This window comes from Gossypium hirsutum, unplaced genomic scaffold (genome assembly GCF_007990345.1).
Source record: "Gossypium hirsutum isolate 1008001.06 unplaced genomic scaffold, Gossypium_hirsutum_v2.1 scaffold_445, whole genome shotgun sequence".
NCBI classification, from domain to species: Eukaryota; Viridiplantae; Streptophyta; class Magnoliopsida; order Malvales; family Malvaceae; genus Gossypium; species Gossypium hirsutum.
Genome location: NW_024403031.1, coordinates 1 through 16,470, shown reverse-complemented (window position 1 = coordinate 16,470; position 16,470 = coordinate 1). Strand labels below are relative to the sequence as shown.

The 16,470-nt window shown below is 37.8% G+C and overlaps 3 protein-coding genes across 3 annotated transcripts; all 3 read right to left on the bottom strand.

Annotated features, from left to right (window-relative positions):
- Positions 1–3,046: 3,046 nt before the first annotated feature.
- LOC121226799 (uncharacterized mitochondrial protein AtMg00810-like) lies at positions 3,047–3,457 on the bottom strand. The gene has a single exon (XM_041110455.1). The coding sequence runs from the start codon at positions 3,455–3,457 to the stop codon at positions 3,047–3,049; it is 411 nt and encodes a 136-aa protein (XP_040966389.1).
- Positions 3,458–8,238: 4,781 nt separating this feature from the next.
- On the bottom strand, positions 8,239–9,492 carry LOC121226798 (SH2 domain-containing protein A-like). The gene is made up of 3 exons (XM_041110453.1): positions 8,881–9,492; positions 8,567–8,664; positions 8,239–8,487 (listed from the first exon to the last, which is right to left on the bottom strand). Exons 1-3 carry the CDS (start codon positions 9,108–9,110, stop codon positions 8,477–8,479), a joined length of 339 nt encoding a protein of 112 aa, XP_040966387.1. The 5' UTR covers positions 9,111–9,492; the 3' UTR covers positions 8,239–8,476.
- A 1,553-nt stretch (positions 9,493–11,045) lies between these two features.
- LOC107941664 (receptor-like protein EIX2) lies at positions 11,046–15,442 on the bottom strand (the record flags this gene model as incomplete). The annotated part of the gene is made up of 3 exons (XM_041110454.1): positions 11,046–11,847; positions 13,052–13,186; positions 13,426–15,442. Coding segments are annotated over 3 exons (2,748 nt in total), but the record flags the coding sequence as incomplete, so codon positions are not given.
- Positions 15,443–16,470: the final 1,028 nt, after the last annotated feature.

Here is a 16,470-nt window from a genome sequence, read left to right as displayed (position 1 = left end):
ATTTGCACCAGTAGCCAGGCTTGACACAGTTAGAATGATAGTTGCCTTGGCTGCTCAATATCAGTGGACCATTCATCAGCTTGATGTTAAGTCTGCATTTCTCAATGGCTTCCTGGAAGAAGAGATCTACATCGAGCAGCCTCAAGGATTTGTGATCACTGGCAAAGAACACATGGTGTACAGACTGAAAAAGGCTTTATATGGCCTGAAACAGGCTCCTCGAGCCTGGTATGCTCGAATTGACTCTTACTTGCTCAGTTTGGAATTTGAAAGAAGTCCCAGTGAACCAACACTGTATGTGAAGAAGAACCAAGCTCAAACTCAGCTTATTCTGTCACTCTATGTTGATGATCTACTGATAACTGGAGGAGATGGAAGAATGCTGGAAGATTTCAAAAGAAAAATGATGGAAATGTTTGAAATGTCTGATTTAGGCAGAATGAACTACTTCCTTGGAATGGAAGTGAACCAAACAGAAAAGGGAATCTTTCTTTGTCAGAGTTCTTTTACTATGAAGATCCTGGACAAGTTCTCTATGAAGAACTGCAAGCCAACAAGTACACCAATGGCTGTTGGAGTGAAGCTTTCGAGGCAAGGGAGTGGTGAACCAATTTGTGAGACCATGTACAAGAGTCTCATTGGTAGTCTGTTGTATTTGACTGCCACAAGGCCCGATATCATGTTTGCTGTTAGTATGCTATCAAGATACATGAATTGCTGCAATGATCAGCACTTTCGAGCAGCTAAAAGAGTGCTGAGATACATCAAAGGCACCATTGGTCATGGTGTATTGTTCAAAAGGGCCAAAAACATGAAGTTAATAGGCTATGTTGATAGTGACTGGGCTGGATCAAGTGATGACATGAGAAGCACATCCGGATATGCATTCAGTCTTGGCTCAGGTATGTTTTGCTGGAGTTCTAAGAAACAAAGTCTGGTGGCACAGTCAACAGCAGAAGCTGAATATGTTGCTGCTGCATCTGCTGTGAACCAAGCCATATGGCTTAGAAAAATCTTGACTGATTTAAACCAAAACCAAAAGGAGGCAACAGAGATTTATTGTGACAACAAATCTGCTGTTGCAATTGCAAAAAATCCCATTTTTCATGGCAGAACCAAGCACTTCAATATTAAGTTGCATGTTATAAGGGAGATGGAACAAGCTCATGAAATCGAGCTGATTCATTGCAATTCAGAAGTGCAAATTGCTGATATCTTCACAAAGGCACTCAATGTGTCTAAATTTGTTAAATTCAAAAGGGAATTAGGTGTTACTAGCATGGAAACTAAGGAGGAGTGTTAAGTTTAGTTCCCATGCAAAGGTGGCCATGCACGACATGCAAAGGTGGTCATGCTTCAGGAATCGCAGCAGGCAGTGGTGCCATGGTGTGCAGCAAGCTGAAGCTATCCATTTAGTTTCCTTAATTGAATGTTTTGTATTTAGTTAGGATCAAACTTAGTTGGTAGCTGCATTTTGATGTAATTAGGTGCTGAATGACAAGTTTAGGTAGAAGCTTTTTGTTCTTCAATCAAGTTTACCAAGTTACTAGGCAATTTAGTGGTGTTAGGTATGTTATTAGGTGATTACTTGTTTGTTTTACTTGTTGACTGATATATGTAATGGCTTAATGCCTTGTTGGCTTGCTTAATGAAAGATATCAGCTCATTTTCATTCAATCTTTTTCTCTCTTTTTCTGTTTTCACTTGCTAGCTTCATCTTTCTGTTTTCTGCTTCCGAGTTTGCTTCTTCACCAAGCTCGAGGCTTACTACTCAAGCAAGACTAGAAACAGCTTGCTGCTGCCTCTTGCACCAACAATTCGAATGGAGTCTTCTTTTTTACAGCCTTGGTTGGTAGCCTGTTCAACAAATAAATTGACGTGTTCACTACCTCAGCCCAAAATTCTTTTGGTAACTTGTTTTCAAACAACAGACATCTCAATATGTCCATTACTATCCTATTTTTCCTTTCGCACACCTCATTTTGCCGCGGAATGTAAATGTTGGTGAGCTGATGATGGATTCCAACTTCTTTATAGTAGCTTTCTGTTGGTGCAAGAGGCAGCAGCAAGCTGTTTCTAGTCTTGCTTGAGTAGTAAGCCTCGAGGCTTGGTGAAGAAGCAAACTCGGAAGCAGAAAACAGAAAGATGAAGCTAGCAAGTGAAAACAGAAAAAGAGAGAAAAAGATTGAATGAAAATGAGCTGATATCTTTCATTAAGCAAGCCAACAAGGCATTAAGCCATTACATATATCAGTCAACAAGTAAAACAAACAAGTAATCACCTAATAACATACCTAACACCACTAAATTGCCTAGTAACTTGGTAAACTTGATTGAAGAACAAAAGCTTCTACCTAAACTTGTCATTCAGCACCTAATTACATCAAAATGCAGCTACCAACTAAGTTTGATCCTAACTAAATACAAAACATTCAATTAAGGAAACTAAATGGATAGCTTCAGCTTGCTGCACACCATGGCACCACTGCCTGCTGCGATTCCTGAAGCATGACCACCTTTGCATGTCGTGCATGGCCACCTTTGCATGGGAACTAAACTTAACACTCCTCCTTAGTTTCCATGCTAGTAACACCTAATTCCCTTTTGAATTTAACAAATTTAGACACATTGAGTGCCTTTGTGAAGATATCAGCAATTTGCACTTCTGAATTGCAATGAATCAGCTCGATTTCATGAGCTTGTTCCATCTCCCTTATAACATGCAACTTAATATTGAAGTGCTTGGTTCTGCCATGAAAAATGGGATTTTTTGCAATTGCAACAGCAGATTTGTTGTCACAATAAATCTCTGTTGCCTCCTTTAGGTTTTGGTTTAAATCAGTCAAGATTTTTCTAAGCCATATGGCTTGGTTCACAGCAGATGCAGCAGCAACATATTCAGCTTCTGCTGTTGACTGTGCCACCAGACTTTGTTTCTTAGAACTCCAGCAAAACATACCTGAGCCAAGACTGAATGCATATCCGGATGTGCTTCTCATGTCATCACTTGATCCAGCCCAGTCACTATCAACATAGCCTATTAACTTCATGTTTTGGCCCTTTTGAACAATACACCATGACCAATGGTGCCTTTGATGTATCTCAGCACTCTTTTAGCTGCTCGAAAGTGCTGATCATTGCAGCAATTCATGTATCTTGATAGCATACTAACAGCAAACATGATATCGGGCCTTGTGGCAGTCAAATACAACAGACTGCCAATGAGACTCTTGTACATGGTCTCACAAATTGGTTCACCACTCCCTTGCCTCGAAAGCTTCACTCCAACAGCCATTGGTGTGCTTGTTGGCTTGCAGTTCTTCATAGAGAACTTGTCCAGGATCTTCATAGTAAAAGAACTCTGACAAAGAAAGATTCCCTTTTCTGTTTGGTTCACTTCCATTCCAAGGAAGTAGTTCATTCTGCCTAAATCAGACATTTCAAACATTTCCATCATTTTTCTTTTAAATCTTCCAGCATTCTTCCATCTCCTCCAGTTATCAGTAGATCATCAATATAGAGTGACAGAATAAGCTGAGTTTGAGCTTGGTTCTTCTTCACATACAGTGTTGGTTCACTAGGACTTCTTTCAAATTCCAAACTGAGCAAGTAAGAGTCAATTCGAGCATACCAGGCTCGAGGAGCTTGTTTCAGGCCATATAAAGCCTTTTTCAGTCTGTACACCATGTGTTCTTTGCCAGTGATCACAAATCCTTGAGGCTGCTCGATGTAGATTTCTTCTTCCAGGAAGCCATTGAGAAATGCAGACTTAACATCAAGCTGATGAATGGTCCACTGATGTTGAGCAGCCAAGGCAACTATCATTCTAACTGTGTCAAGCCTGGCTACTGGTGCAAATGTCTCCAGGTAGTCCAGACCATACCTTTGGCTAAATCCTTTGACAACAAGCCTGGCTTTTAGCTTGTTCAGACTGCCATCTGCATTCTGTTTTACTCGATAGACCCATTTTACTCCAATGGTCTTCTTTTCAGCAGGTTTATCAACAAGCTCCCATGTCTGGTTCTTTTCAATCATGTTGATTTCATTGATCATAGCTAGTTTCCAGCCTTCATCTGCCTCAGCCTCTTCAAAGCTGCTAGGTTCTGCTATTGCAACCTGTGCCCTTTCATAAATATCATCTAGGGGCCTTGTGCCTCTCACAGGCACATCATCAACATCCATTTCAGGTCCTAGCTGCTCAAGTTCAGCTTGGTTAGGCACTAGGTCTTCTGAAACTGCTTCTGGCTCATTTTTCTCCCAATTCCAGCAGGCTTTTTCATCAAAGATGACATCTCTACTCACCTGGACCTTGTTTATCAAGGGATCCAGAACCCTGTAGCCCTTCTTGACTGAGCTGTAGCCTACTAGAACACCTGGTTGAGCCCTTTTAGAGAGCTTGTCTCTCTTTGCTGCTGGTATTTGTGCATAACACAGGCAATCAAACACCTTCAGATGTGCTAAGGAAGGCTTGAAACCAGACCAAGCCTCGAAAGGTGTCTCGGATGCAAGAGCTTTAGTGGGAAGCCTGTTCTGAAGGTAAACAGCAGTGTTTACTGCCTCAGCCCACATGGTCTTGGGCAGTTTCTTCTCAAACAGCAGACATCTGGCCATATCCATCAGACTTCTATTCTTTCTTTCAGCTACTCCATTCTGCTGAGGTGTGTAGACATTTGTAAGCTGATGTTTGATACCAGCATCATTGCAAATGGCTTGAAACTGAGCTGAAGTGTACTCAGTGCCATTATCAGTCCTTATCGATTTCAGCTTGCAACCTGTTTCTGTTTCTACAGCATTTTTAAACTTCACAAACACTTGAGCTACCTCAGACTTTTGTTTTAAAAAGAAAATCCAGCAAAACCTTGTAAGGTCATCAATAAAGAGGATGAAATACCTGTTTTTGCTGAGTGATTCAGTCCTCATCGGGCCACATACATCAGAGTGCACCAGCTGCAGTCTTTCAGTAGCTCTCCAGGTTGAATTTGTAGGAAATGGCAGTCTTGCCTGTTTCCCCATTTGGCAAACTTCACACACATCATCATGCTCCACTGAGCTGATGAAGTTCTCTGCCAAGCCCTCTTTGGCCAATCGAGCTATTGATCTGAAGTTGGCATGTCCAAGCCTTTGATGCCAAAGCTTGGAGTCTTCAACAGAGGCTGTGTATGCTGAGTTTGAGTCATTTGCCCAGTGAACCTCAAAACATTTATCAGTCATTGTGACTGTCATAAGGCTTGATCCACTTGGATCAGTAATATGGCATTGTTTATCCTTGAACACAACAGAATAACCTTTCTCGAGCAGTTGAGCTATGCTGAGAAGGTTTCTGTCAATCTGTGGTACCAACAGCACATTTGGAATGATCTTGTTGCCTGTGGGAGTACATATCAGCACTTCTCCTCTTCCTTCATCTTCAAATTCTCGAAATCCCTTCTCAAGTTTAACAGCTGCTATTGCCTTGTTCTCTCAGTGCCTTGAAACTCCTCCTTGAGCTTATCCCAGGCCTGTTTTAGAGTCTCACAGGCCATAATTCTGGTGAAGATGACATCTGATACACAGTTCTGGATGCAGGACATGGCTTTGTGCCTTTTGGTCCTCTCATCAGCATGTTGCCTAATCTGAGCTACTGTGGGATTAGCCCTCAGTGGTGCTGGCTCAGTATCTGTGTTGACAACTTCCCACAGATCGAAGGCCTGTAGGTAAGTCTTCATCTTGACCAGCCATATGTGAAAGCCTTCTCCATTGAAGACTGGTGGGGCTGCTGGTGAAAATCCTGAAGAAGCCATCAAGTTCTTTGTTTTGAAACAACAGGTCCACTAAGACAAGGCTCTGATACCAATTGTTGGTGCAAGAGGCAGCAGCAAGCTGTTTCTAGTCTTGCTTGAGTAGTAAGCCTCGAGGCTTGGTGAAGAAGCAAACTCGGAAGCAGAAAACAGAAAGATGAAGCTAGCAAGTGAAAACAGAAAAAGAGAGAAAAAGATTGAATGAAAATGAGCTGATATCTTTCATTAAGCAAGCCAACAAGGCATTAAGCCATTACATATATCAGTCAACAAGTAAAACAAACAAGTAATCACCTAATAACATACCTAACACCACTAAATTGCCTAGTAACTTGGTAAACTTGATTGAAAAACAAAAAGCTTCTACCTAAACTTGTCATTCAGCACCTAATTACATCAAAATGCAGCTACCAACTAAGTTTGATCCTAACTAAATACAAGACATTCAATTAAGGAAACTAAATGGATAGCTTCAGCTTGCTGCACACCATGGCACCACTGCCTGCTGCGATTCCAGAAGCATGACCACCTTTGCATGTCGTGCATGGCCACCTTTGCATGGGAACTAAACTTAACACTTTCGAATTTATCAGAGGTGTACTCAGTTCCATTATCAGACCTGATCTTCTTCAGCTTGCTTTCAGTTTGGTTCCGAACTTGTACTTTAAATTTCCAAAATACTTCAGCTACGTCAGTTTTTTGTTTCAAAATATAAACCCAACAATACCTGGTACAATCGTCAATGAACAAGACAAAGTATCTACACTCTTTTAATGATGATATTTTCATAGGTTTGCATACATCAGAATGAACCAACTATAACTTTTCATGAGCTCGCCAAGTTTTGTTTGTTGGGAATGGTAACCTTGTCTGCTTCCCAAGTTGACATACTTCGCAGATGCCACTTTGCTCCTCAATACTGATTATTTCTTCAACCCAACTTGCCTCACACGTTCAACTTAGGGACTTATAGTTCACATGTCCCCATATTTTGTGCCAAAGGTTCACGTCATCTACAGAACTGGTATAGGTTTTTGGGTTCGCCAAATTCCAGTCTAACATAATTTCTATTTTCATCGAACCTGTTACAACTTCCTATCCCAATAAATCAAATATACTGCAACCACAATTTTTAAAAGCCACGTTATAATTTTTCTTAAGTAGTTGACCAATGCTAAGGAGATTTTGATCTATTGCAAGTACTCATAGAACATCTAAAATTACTTTAGTACCTTATGGCAAGCTAATCACCACTTCGCCTTTGTCCTTAAGTTCTAAGAGTTCGTCATTACCAATCCTCACCTTAAGATCACAACTTCTGTCAATTTTCTTGAAGATGATTTCATCTGAGGCCATATGGTTGGTACATCCACTATCAATCAACCAATCTTTCGCGAATCTATTTTTTGATGCAGAATATGTGGCTGTGAACACTTGCTACCCCTGAATATGATCTCTTTTAGCTGTGAGTGTGCACATTTTATTACCTTTTCTTTTTGCATACCTTCTGCACGTGTCTCAACTGCTTGCATGATATGCATTTTATATCTGGTTTGAACCAAAAATATTTCTCAAGGTGAGTTTTTCTCTTGCAGCGCGAGCATGGACGATATTTCTTTTTCCACCATCTTGCATCAACTTCTATTTCATCTTTGTCCAACCTTTCTTACTCTTATGTTTCTAGGGTTTCACACTTTCAATACTCAAGGCTAGTAATGCTTCTTTTGTGTGTTCCTCTTGCCTTGATGCTCTTATTTGCTCTTGAACATATAGGGCATTTATCTACTTTGGAAAATAAGTGGCTAATAGGTCCCTTAAGTATTCAATTGAGAAAATCTTAGATTCATACCCCTCAGGAAGTGTTGTAATGGCCTTCCCAACGACAATGCTATCTGCGGATTGTTCCCCAAGTAACTTGATGTTATTAACTACCAACATAATTTTGTTTGCATATTACTTCACTGTTTCAACCTCCTCCATCTTCAAATTCTCGAAATCTCTCTTGAGATTAATGAGTTGTTGCTGTTTGGTCTTGTTTGAAGCTCCCTTTTAGCTTATTTCAACCTTGTTTTAGAGTCTCGCGTGCCATAATACGTGTGAATATTACATTTGAGAAGTCATTCTGAACGCAGGACATTGCCTTTTTAGCTTGCTCGTCACTTTGGTGCTTGATTTGAGCGACTATTACATTGTCCCTTAATAGTGCGAGCTTGATATCAATATTCACAACCTCTTACAAGTCATAAGCTTGCAGGTAGGTCTTCATCTTAACAACTCATATATTGTAGTTTTCACCATTAAAGACTAACAGTGAAGGTGGACAAAAACTTGCAGAATGCATGTTTAATTAAGAAAGAAGCAACGATTACCCTTAAGAATAGAAGTTCTGATACCAATTATTGAAATTTCGATGTTAAGAAAGAAAGAATTGCAGAAAAGAAACAAGTAATTTAGCAACAAAATTATCTACTAAAGTTTCTATTTATTTTCACTCATTTTTTGAACAATGAAACATGAGCATTTATAACAAAAAAAAAATCTTAAATATGAAAAGAAAGAACAAAAATTTGATGCTAATAAATATAAAATATATTGTACTAATAAATACTAAATCTCCTCCAAAGCTGGAAAACATAACTTGCAAACAAGTTATTTAAATCCAATTGCTTCGTAACTTCATGCTTCAGTTTGCTGCATCTTTACCATGACCCTAGTTCACATTTTAATTCTAGTTAGCCAAAGCAATGAGCTTGCCAATCACTATTTATTTGTAACAGCTTGCCACTTACTGTTCATTTGAGGTTGAACTTGAAGGTTGTTTTGTGATATCAAATTCCAAGCTATCATTCCCTCGTCTATCAATCTCTTTGCCATTTTTATTTGATGCCTTAGAGTAGGCAACAACTTTTTCAATTAGCAAAAGGAAAAGAAAATTCAACAATACTCGATATAGATCTCAAGAACAATTGACAGTGTTGTATATTTTCCCTATATTCACAATGTAGAGATACCATGATAGGTACTATTACATTCCTCGTTATAACCAAGCATGAATATAATGATCACTAACAACGATGTCTGAAAGCAAAGCATTGTAAATTACCTATGGTGAGAACATCCGGAGTACATGGAAACCTGCTCTACTAATCCTGAAATTTCTTCATCCGAAACAGTTGTTGAAATTTCCATGAGCAAAAGAGACCTATCAGTCAAGCCCCCCGGGCAGTACCTAAAAATTGTTACATCCGGAGCTGAATGTCCCCTGCATGACACAGTTATTAAAGCAGAACCTCGGGCCCCAGTGCTCTCTGAATCGGATAGGGAAGTATTCATTTCTTCAAAATTCTCAGGCCTTGCCTCCAATCTGACCCAAAACCATTCTCAACCAGATTGTAAATGATGATGCAGTTGTTTATAGTTCAAAAGTGATTTAAGATCCTCTCGTATTCATGGTCAATAAAAACATAACATGATGTTATGAGAAAAGAAAAAGGAGAGGAATCTCTATATATACCTGATTCTGCTTCGAGGCAAGAGAATTGCATTCATTCTTCACTGTGTTGGTCAACTGCAGAAATCTTTGCTTCTCCCAATCTAACCCTCTTTGATGTTGGACTGAGTTTTGCTTCATGTACAGTATTGTGTTTAGATTCACAAGACCTATCATCTAAGCCAAATGGTTGAGATCCATTGACTGGATGAACTGCAGAGATTTTTTCCAAATAATAGTAGGTATCCTTGGAGTACCATCGCGAGAGATGCACCGAATTGAAGGGGAGAAGTCCTCAAGGAAACAATATCCCTCCAACTTGATATACCAAACTTAAAGCAGAACTGCCTATTATCATGCTTGGACGAGAGCTGAGATAACATCAGAAGCAGACCATGGTGAATCCAATATGTGAATTGATAACAAAAAAACCCGAAAACGTTACAGAAAGTCAAATTCTCGTAGCATTTATACAATTAAATATGTTATGTTTACATTATACTTTGCGTAAACTACATTTAAGGTCACTCTAAAATAAAGTTTGTTCTATTTTGGTAACTCTAAATTTTTCTCAATTTAGATAAAAACTTTGCGGACCTTTCTATAATTAATCCAAAATATTTCTTTTCCTTCTCTGCTCTCTGTAACTCAAAATGGAGAAACCAAAACAGGGCATCACAAAGCTACCTGTCTTTCACCATTTTCTCAACAATAAATCTGCGGCAACTACCAATGATAACCCATCATACATCCTCAAATAATTAAAGAAGAATAAACATATATAAGTAAGAATTGAATGAAGATGTTTTCAAAGATTTATCTTTGACAATTTTTTTCTTTTTTCTCTTTAATTTCATATTTTCTTCTAAACATTTTATGAATTCCTTTAAACTTACATTTCATTTTGAATAAGCAAACAATATAAGATATGTTGTAATGGCTGTTATGTGTGTTTTTTTTTTTTTGTTAAATTTCTAACTTAAATTGAAGACAGCCATAACATTTTAAAATTCAATCTAGAGATTTCTTAATCTCAATTTGGTGAAGATTGATATGGTGAAATAAGTCAAGAAAAGAATCAGATTACTTTGAAAGACATAGGCAACTACTTTTGGGTGGGCATAGGAGGGTTGAGATTGGAATTTTTTAAAAATCCGACATTGAATTGACTTGGTCCGAATCATGAATATCTCTAATTAAAAATTATACAATATAAAAAATAAATATTGGGTTCGTGCCTAAACACTCTATTGCTTGGATGGCAATCTTAAACAAACTTCTCACTGGCGATAGATTGTTTAGTGATGGTATGAGTTTTGATCGTCGTTGTCTGTTGTGCTCTGATGCTTTTGAGTTTTGAAATCAAATTTTTTTTAGTGTTTCTATTCTAGAGGTTTGTGGCAACTTGTTCTGGGTTTATGTGGCATAGGAAGTCTGTTGGTACGTGGCTTCAAGAATTTAACTAGGTAATTTCCTGTTTGAAATGTAAATAATTCCTTGTCTATCTGCTCAAGCTGGTATAGAGAATGCAATTGTGTATTTTATTTGGTGTGAAAGGAATAGTAGGCTATTTGGGAATTCTTCTAATTATGTTGAAGTTTTGTTGAAAAAAGTTACAAATGTACATTTTGGTCTTAGTGATAGATGTCTCACTGATTTAGACCCTGTCAATAACTGATTATGTTTGCAAGGAGTTTGAGAAATGCATAGGATAGGCTTCTGGTTTTGGTTGATGTAATCTGTTATATTTTTTGGTTTTGTATAAGTTCTTATTGTACAATTATAATTTGGTGGTTGTGGATTATTGAATTATTGAGTTATAATAAAAGAAACCCAAAAAACACACAATTTTGAACTTAACCTATCTATATATATTCTTCTTAATTAAAGAAAAAAAAACCCTAAAACACCATGAAGTCACTATACATTCAAATGCATATCCCATATGCATTTCAATCCGAATCCTTCATAACTCAGTCATTCATCAAAACTCGGAATCTGTCAATTTTTTATCCAACTCTTTGCCCTCAATGATTCGAAGCACATAATGTATTCCATTAGCTACATCATAGACCATCAATCCAATCCTACCACCCATATAACCTCCCAAATGGCTTCCCACAAGATAACCAAACTTCCCAAGCACTTGTTCACCGAAAAATCCCCCACCGTAGGCACCAAGCAATGTTCCTTTGCCCCTAAAAAACCCTTCCGACATAGTCCCACCATAGTAAACAACTTCGAAAAAGTCCCAACCGGACGAAATGATCGGACCCGTTACGCGCTCAGCCTTTTGCGTAGCCAGCTTGGCCGCTTTTTTCCCGGCCTTTGTGGCTTGTTTTGCCGCCTCCTTGGAGGACAGGCCTTGTGACATCGCGTCTTGTAACGCCTTCTGCATTGCTAAGTTCTTTGATTTCTCGACATGAGCGGCTCGGATGTTGTAGACATAAAGTTTAACACCTTCTTTCACTGCGCAAGCTATGGAACCAACTCCCATATCAAAGCAATCCCACAATGAAAATTGCCCTGTTTGGGATAATACCACTTTCTCTTCCCCAGCCAGTTTCCTGCACTTATCAGCTATAACATGAAAGAAATGAAAAAGAAAATTTTTTAAAACCATACATAGTAAGTACCTACATACATAGGTAAAAGTACCATAGAGCCCCTATATTAGGAGTTGGATTATATTTTACCCATTTGATCAAAAAATAGATAAATTTATCCCAATACAATAGATCAAAGAGCAAGCCGGTCCTTTCTATTAAAAATTTCATCAATTTTTACTGTTAAAAATTGACGTGGTTGATGAAACAACTAGACAATTACCTAGTGCATGTCATGTTGACATATAAAGGTAAATTTTTAACAATGAAAATGAAAGTTTTTAACATAAGACTAATTTGCTATTTGATCTAAAGTACAAGAATTAATTTACTCATTTTTTAAGTAAATGAGCACAATTTAGTCTGACTTATAATACAAAAGCCTCCACAATACTTTTACCTATCTCTATACATAACTAACATTGAGCAAAATATGCACGTAAAAGCTAAGAAAAAGAAGCTAGATAAAGTAAATTCAAACAAGGATGAAAGTTTTTTGCTAGCTCATGATGCTTCTTCAACTTGATTTTTATGTATATATACTCGCTCAAAATCGAATTTTATTCGATACTTTAGCTTTCTATTTCGACCATAACTCTTAAAAGATTTATCTAATCCCAATCCCATGACTATTCATATGAAAATTTACATAATGTTTTATATTATATTAGCTTTTACAAAATTAATCCCATTTATATGTTACAAAAATATAAAAAGTGACATTTTAATAAATATATCTAAGCGAAACAGAAATTAATTCTAAAAATTTTAATAAAAAACTCGACCTTGGTTCAAACTCAATTTTTAAAAACAAAAAATCACCCTATATGGCTGGGGTGGATGGAATCTCGATAACTTGAAAGGGTTTTTGTCGGGTTTGTATTTCACACGAGTATATTAAAACTTTTATAAATTATTTCATATATTTTTGAAAGATTCTATACACATTCTCATGTTTGAATGTGCTGAATCCAAATATGTACTTCAAAATAAAAAATCGAAATAACTCTAAACAGATATACCAATTTGATCCATAAAAGATAACAAAGAAGAGAGAACAATCAAGAACATTAAATTTTACAAACTTGAAATTAACTTGGAGATTTAAATTCCAACATTTACGACTTCTTTTATTTTCCAGACCAAATGCAAAAACGAGGACGTTTTGAGGTTGTTACCTGTCTTACTGAGAAGGGTGAGTCCAAGGATGAAGAGCAGCAGCTGAACTCTTTTTTGTTGAGATCCATTGGCAACAGTTAAAAAATGACAGAAAAAAAATTGGCTAATCCTATTTACTACTATTTTTGTTACTCCTAATTTGAAGGATCAAGGAGGAAGAAGACCAGATCTATGGCTGCCACGTCTACTCAATTATTAAGCTAAGCAACTGATGGAATTTATCCAACAACATTTTTTGCAGAAATTTATTTTCATTGAAAATTATTGAAATACAACAAAACCTATTCATACATAATCAAAACACACTTTGATCCAATCTCCAGTAAATTATACCAACTTTAGAGACATGTTTTTTTCCCGTCAAACTACATACCCATAGTAGCCCAAGACACATACAGCTTTCGACCAACATGGTCCAACTTTCGATAGTATGCATGCCTCCAAGACCTGATGAAAAACAAGGGAGCCACTACACCCCAAAATCCCATTACAAAGCCGAGAACTATGCTGACATAAAGCCAATTCACTTTACTTCCTTCCCTGCTACTTCCATTATTTGCAACGTCAATCGGAATACCTTTTGAGGTGCAGTTCTTAGTGAGAGGAGGTCCACAAAGATGATTGCCCACGTAAGACAAGTTTTCAAAGCTTTGAAGCTGAGTGCTTGTTGGGATTTGTCCTGTCAAGTTGTTGTGGGACACATTGAAGTGATTCAAGAAATTCAAATTGGAGAAACTTGGAGGGATTTCACCATTTAGTCGATTCATGGACAAATCAAGAGATTCCATTAACTCTATGTTGCCAATGCTGTCTGGTATATTTCCTGTTAGGAGATTCCCTGAAAAATTTAAAGACAATAGTCCAACGAGACTACCAATTTCTTTGGGGATCTCTCCTGTGAGACTGTTATCTGAAAGGTCCATGCTCGTAACAAGTCCTAGTGTGCTACCATATTCATCCTCTCGTCCTTTCAACACCAATAATGCGTTCAAAAAAAAGGAGTCAGCATCTACATACTTCACAAAAACAAAATTATTGGTTTTGTTTGTTGTGGCCATTGCACTTAAATTATTGAAACATTTTGGAATAACTCCAGAAATGTTGTTGTGGGCAAGGTCCAAGTTTTGAAGAAATTGAAGATCACAAATTTTATGAGGAATATGTCCATCAAAGTTATTTGATCGAAGGCTTAGAGTCACAAGGTTTGAGAGCTTATCACCAATCCATGCTGGTACACTTCCACTGAAATGATTTTCACTAAGATCAAACATAATGAAATTTGGAGAATTTTGCAATGTGGATGGCAATTCTCCAAACATGGTATTGTTTCGAAGGTTTAGCATTATAAAATTTAGATGCCATAAAGAAGGTGGGATTTTGCCGGTCAAATTGTTGCTTCCCAAATTTAAAAGGCCTAAAACCTGACAATGATTCCAACAATCTGGAATATCTCCTGAGATAAGATTTTTATCAATGTAAAGAATTTCCATAAATTCCCCACTTGATGAATTACAAACTAATTCAAAAAGAGATCCCGAAAATGAATTATTTGATAAAATTAGAAATCGTAAACTTGGGAATACTCTTGGCAATGGGCCTATGAATCGGTTTGAACTCAAATCAACAAAGCTGCTCACATTCAAATATGAAATCTCTCCTCTAAGTTGATTCGAGGAAAGGTTTAAATATTCAAATGGAGTGGGAAGGTTCAAAAACCAAGTGGGCATGACATCTGAAATTCCTGCATAGGAGATATCCAAATAAGACAATTTCTTTTGGAATTTTAGCCACTGGGGAAACTTTGGGCCAAGATGCCAGTGACCCAATTCGATACTTTCACATTGAAATGGGGGAATCCAGCTTGAGTTTGATTCAAATCTAAGCCGATTGTGTGATGCTGCTAGAGTTGTCAATCTCGTGAGATTAGAAAAATGGGTTTCTGATACAACGCCTTCTAATAGATTATACCCACAATCCAGAGTTTCCAAACTTTCTAGTCGTCCAAAAGATAGAGGAAATGTACCATTAAATTGATTTTCTGAAACATCAAATACCTCCAAAGATGACAACTGCCCTATAGACAAGGGAATTTGGCCGTTTAATTGATTTTTTGAAACATCAAACCACTTCAGAGATGATAACTCCCCTATAGACAATGGAATTTGACCATTTAATTGATTTTCTGAAACATCAAACTCTTCCAAAGATGACAGCTGCCCTATAGACAATGGAATTTGACCATTTAATTGATTTTCTGAAACATCAAACAACTTCAGAGATGATAACTCCCCTATAGACAATGGAATTTGACCATTTAATTGATTTACCGAAAGATCAAGCTGAGTAACAGAGCTCAAGTTTCCAATGGCACTCGAGATTGTTCCTTGTAACTGTTAAGTTTAGTTCCCATGCAAAGGTGGCCATGCACGACATGCAAAGGTGGTCATGCTTCAGGAATCGCAGCAGGCAGTGGTGCCATGGTGTGCAGCAAGCTGAAGCTATCCATTTAGTTTCCTTAATTGAATGTTTTGTATTTAGTTAGGATCAAACTTAGTTGGTAGCTGCATTTTGATGTAATTAGGTGCTGAATGACAAGTTTAGGTAGAAGCTTTTTGTTCTTCAATCAAGTTTACCAAGTTACTAGGCAATTTAGTGGTGTTAGGTATGTTATTAGGTGATTACTTGTTTGTTTTACTTGTTGACTGATATATGTAATGGCTTAATGCCTTGTTGGCTTGCTTAATGAAAGATATCAGCTCATTTTCATTCAATCTTTTTCTCTCTTTTTCTGTTTTCACTTGCTAGCTTCATCTTTCTGTTTTCTGCTTCCGAGTTTGCTTCTTCACCAAGCCTCGAGGCTTACTACTCAAGCAAGACTAGAAACAGCTTGTGCTGCCTCTTGCACCACAATTGGTATCGAGAGCTCTTGTCTTAGTGGACCTGTTGTTTAAAAACAAAGAACTTGATGGCTTCTTCAGGATTTTCACCAGCAGCCCCACCAGTCTTCAATGGAGAAGGCTTTCACATATGGCTGGTCAAGATGAAGACTTACCTACAGGCCTTCGATCTGCGGGAAGTTGTCAACACAGATACTGAGCCAGCACCACTGAGGGCTAATCCCACAGTAGCTCAGATTAGGCAACATGCTGATGAGAGGACCAAAAGGCACAAAGCCATGTCCTGCATCCAGAACTGTGTGTCAGATGTCATCTTCACCAGAATTATGGCCTGTGAGACTCCAAAACAGGCCTGGGATAAGCTCAAGGAGGAGTTTCAAGGCACTGAGAGAACAAGGCAACAGCAGCTGTTAAACTTGAGAAGGGATTTCGAGAATTTGAAGATGAAGGAAGAAGAAACAGTGAACAGTACTCAGATAGATTATGGCATGGTTAACAGCATAAGCTCCAGGTGAGCACGA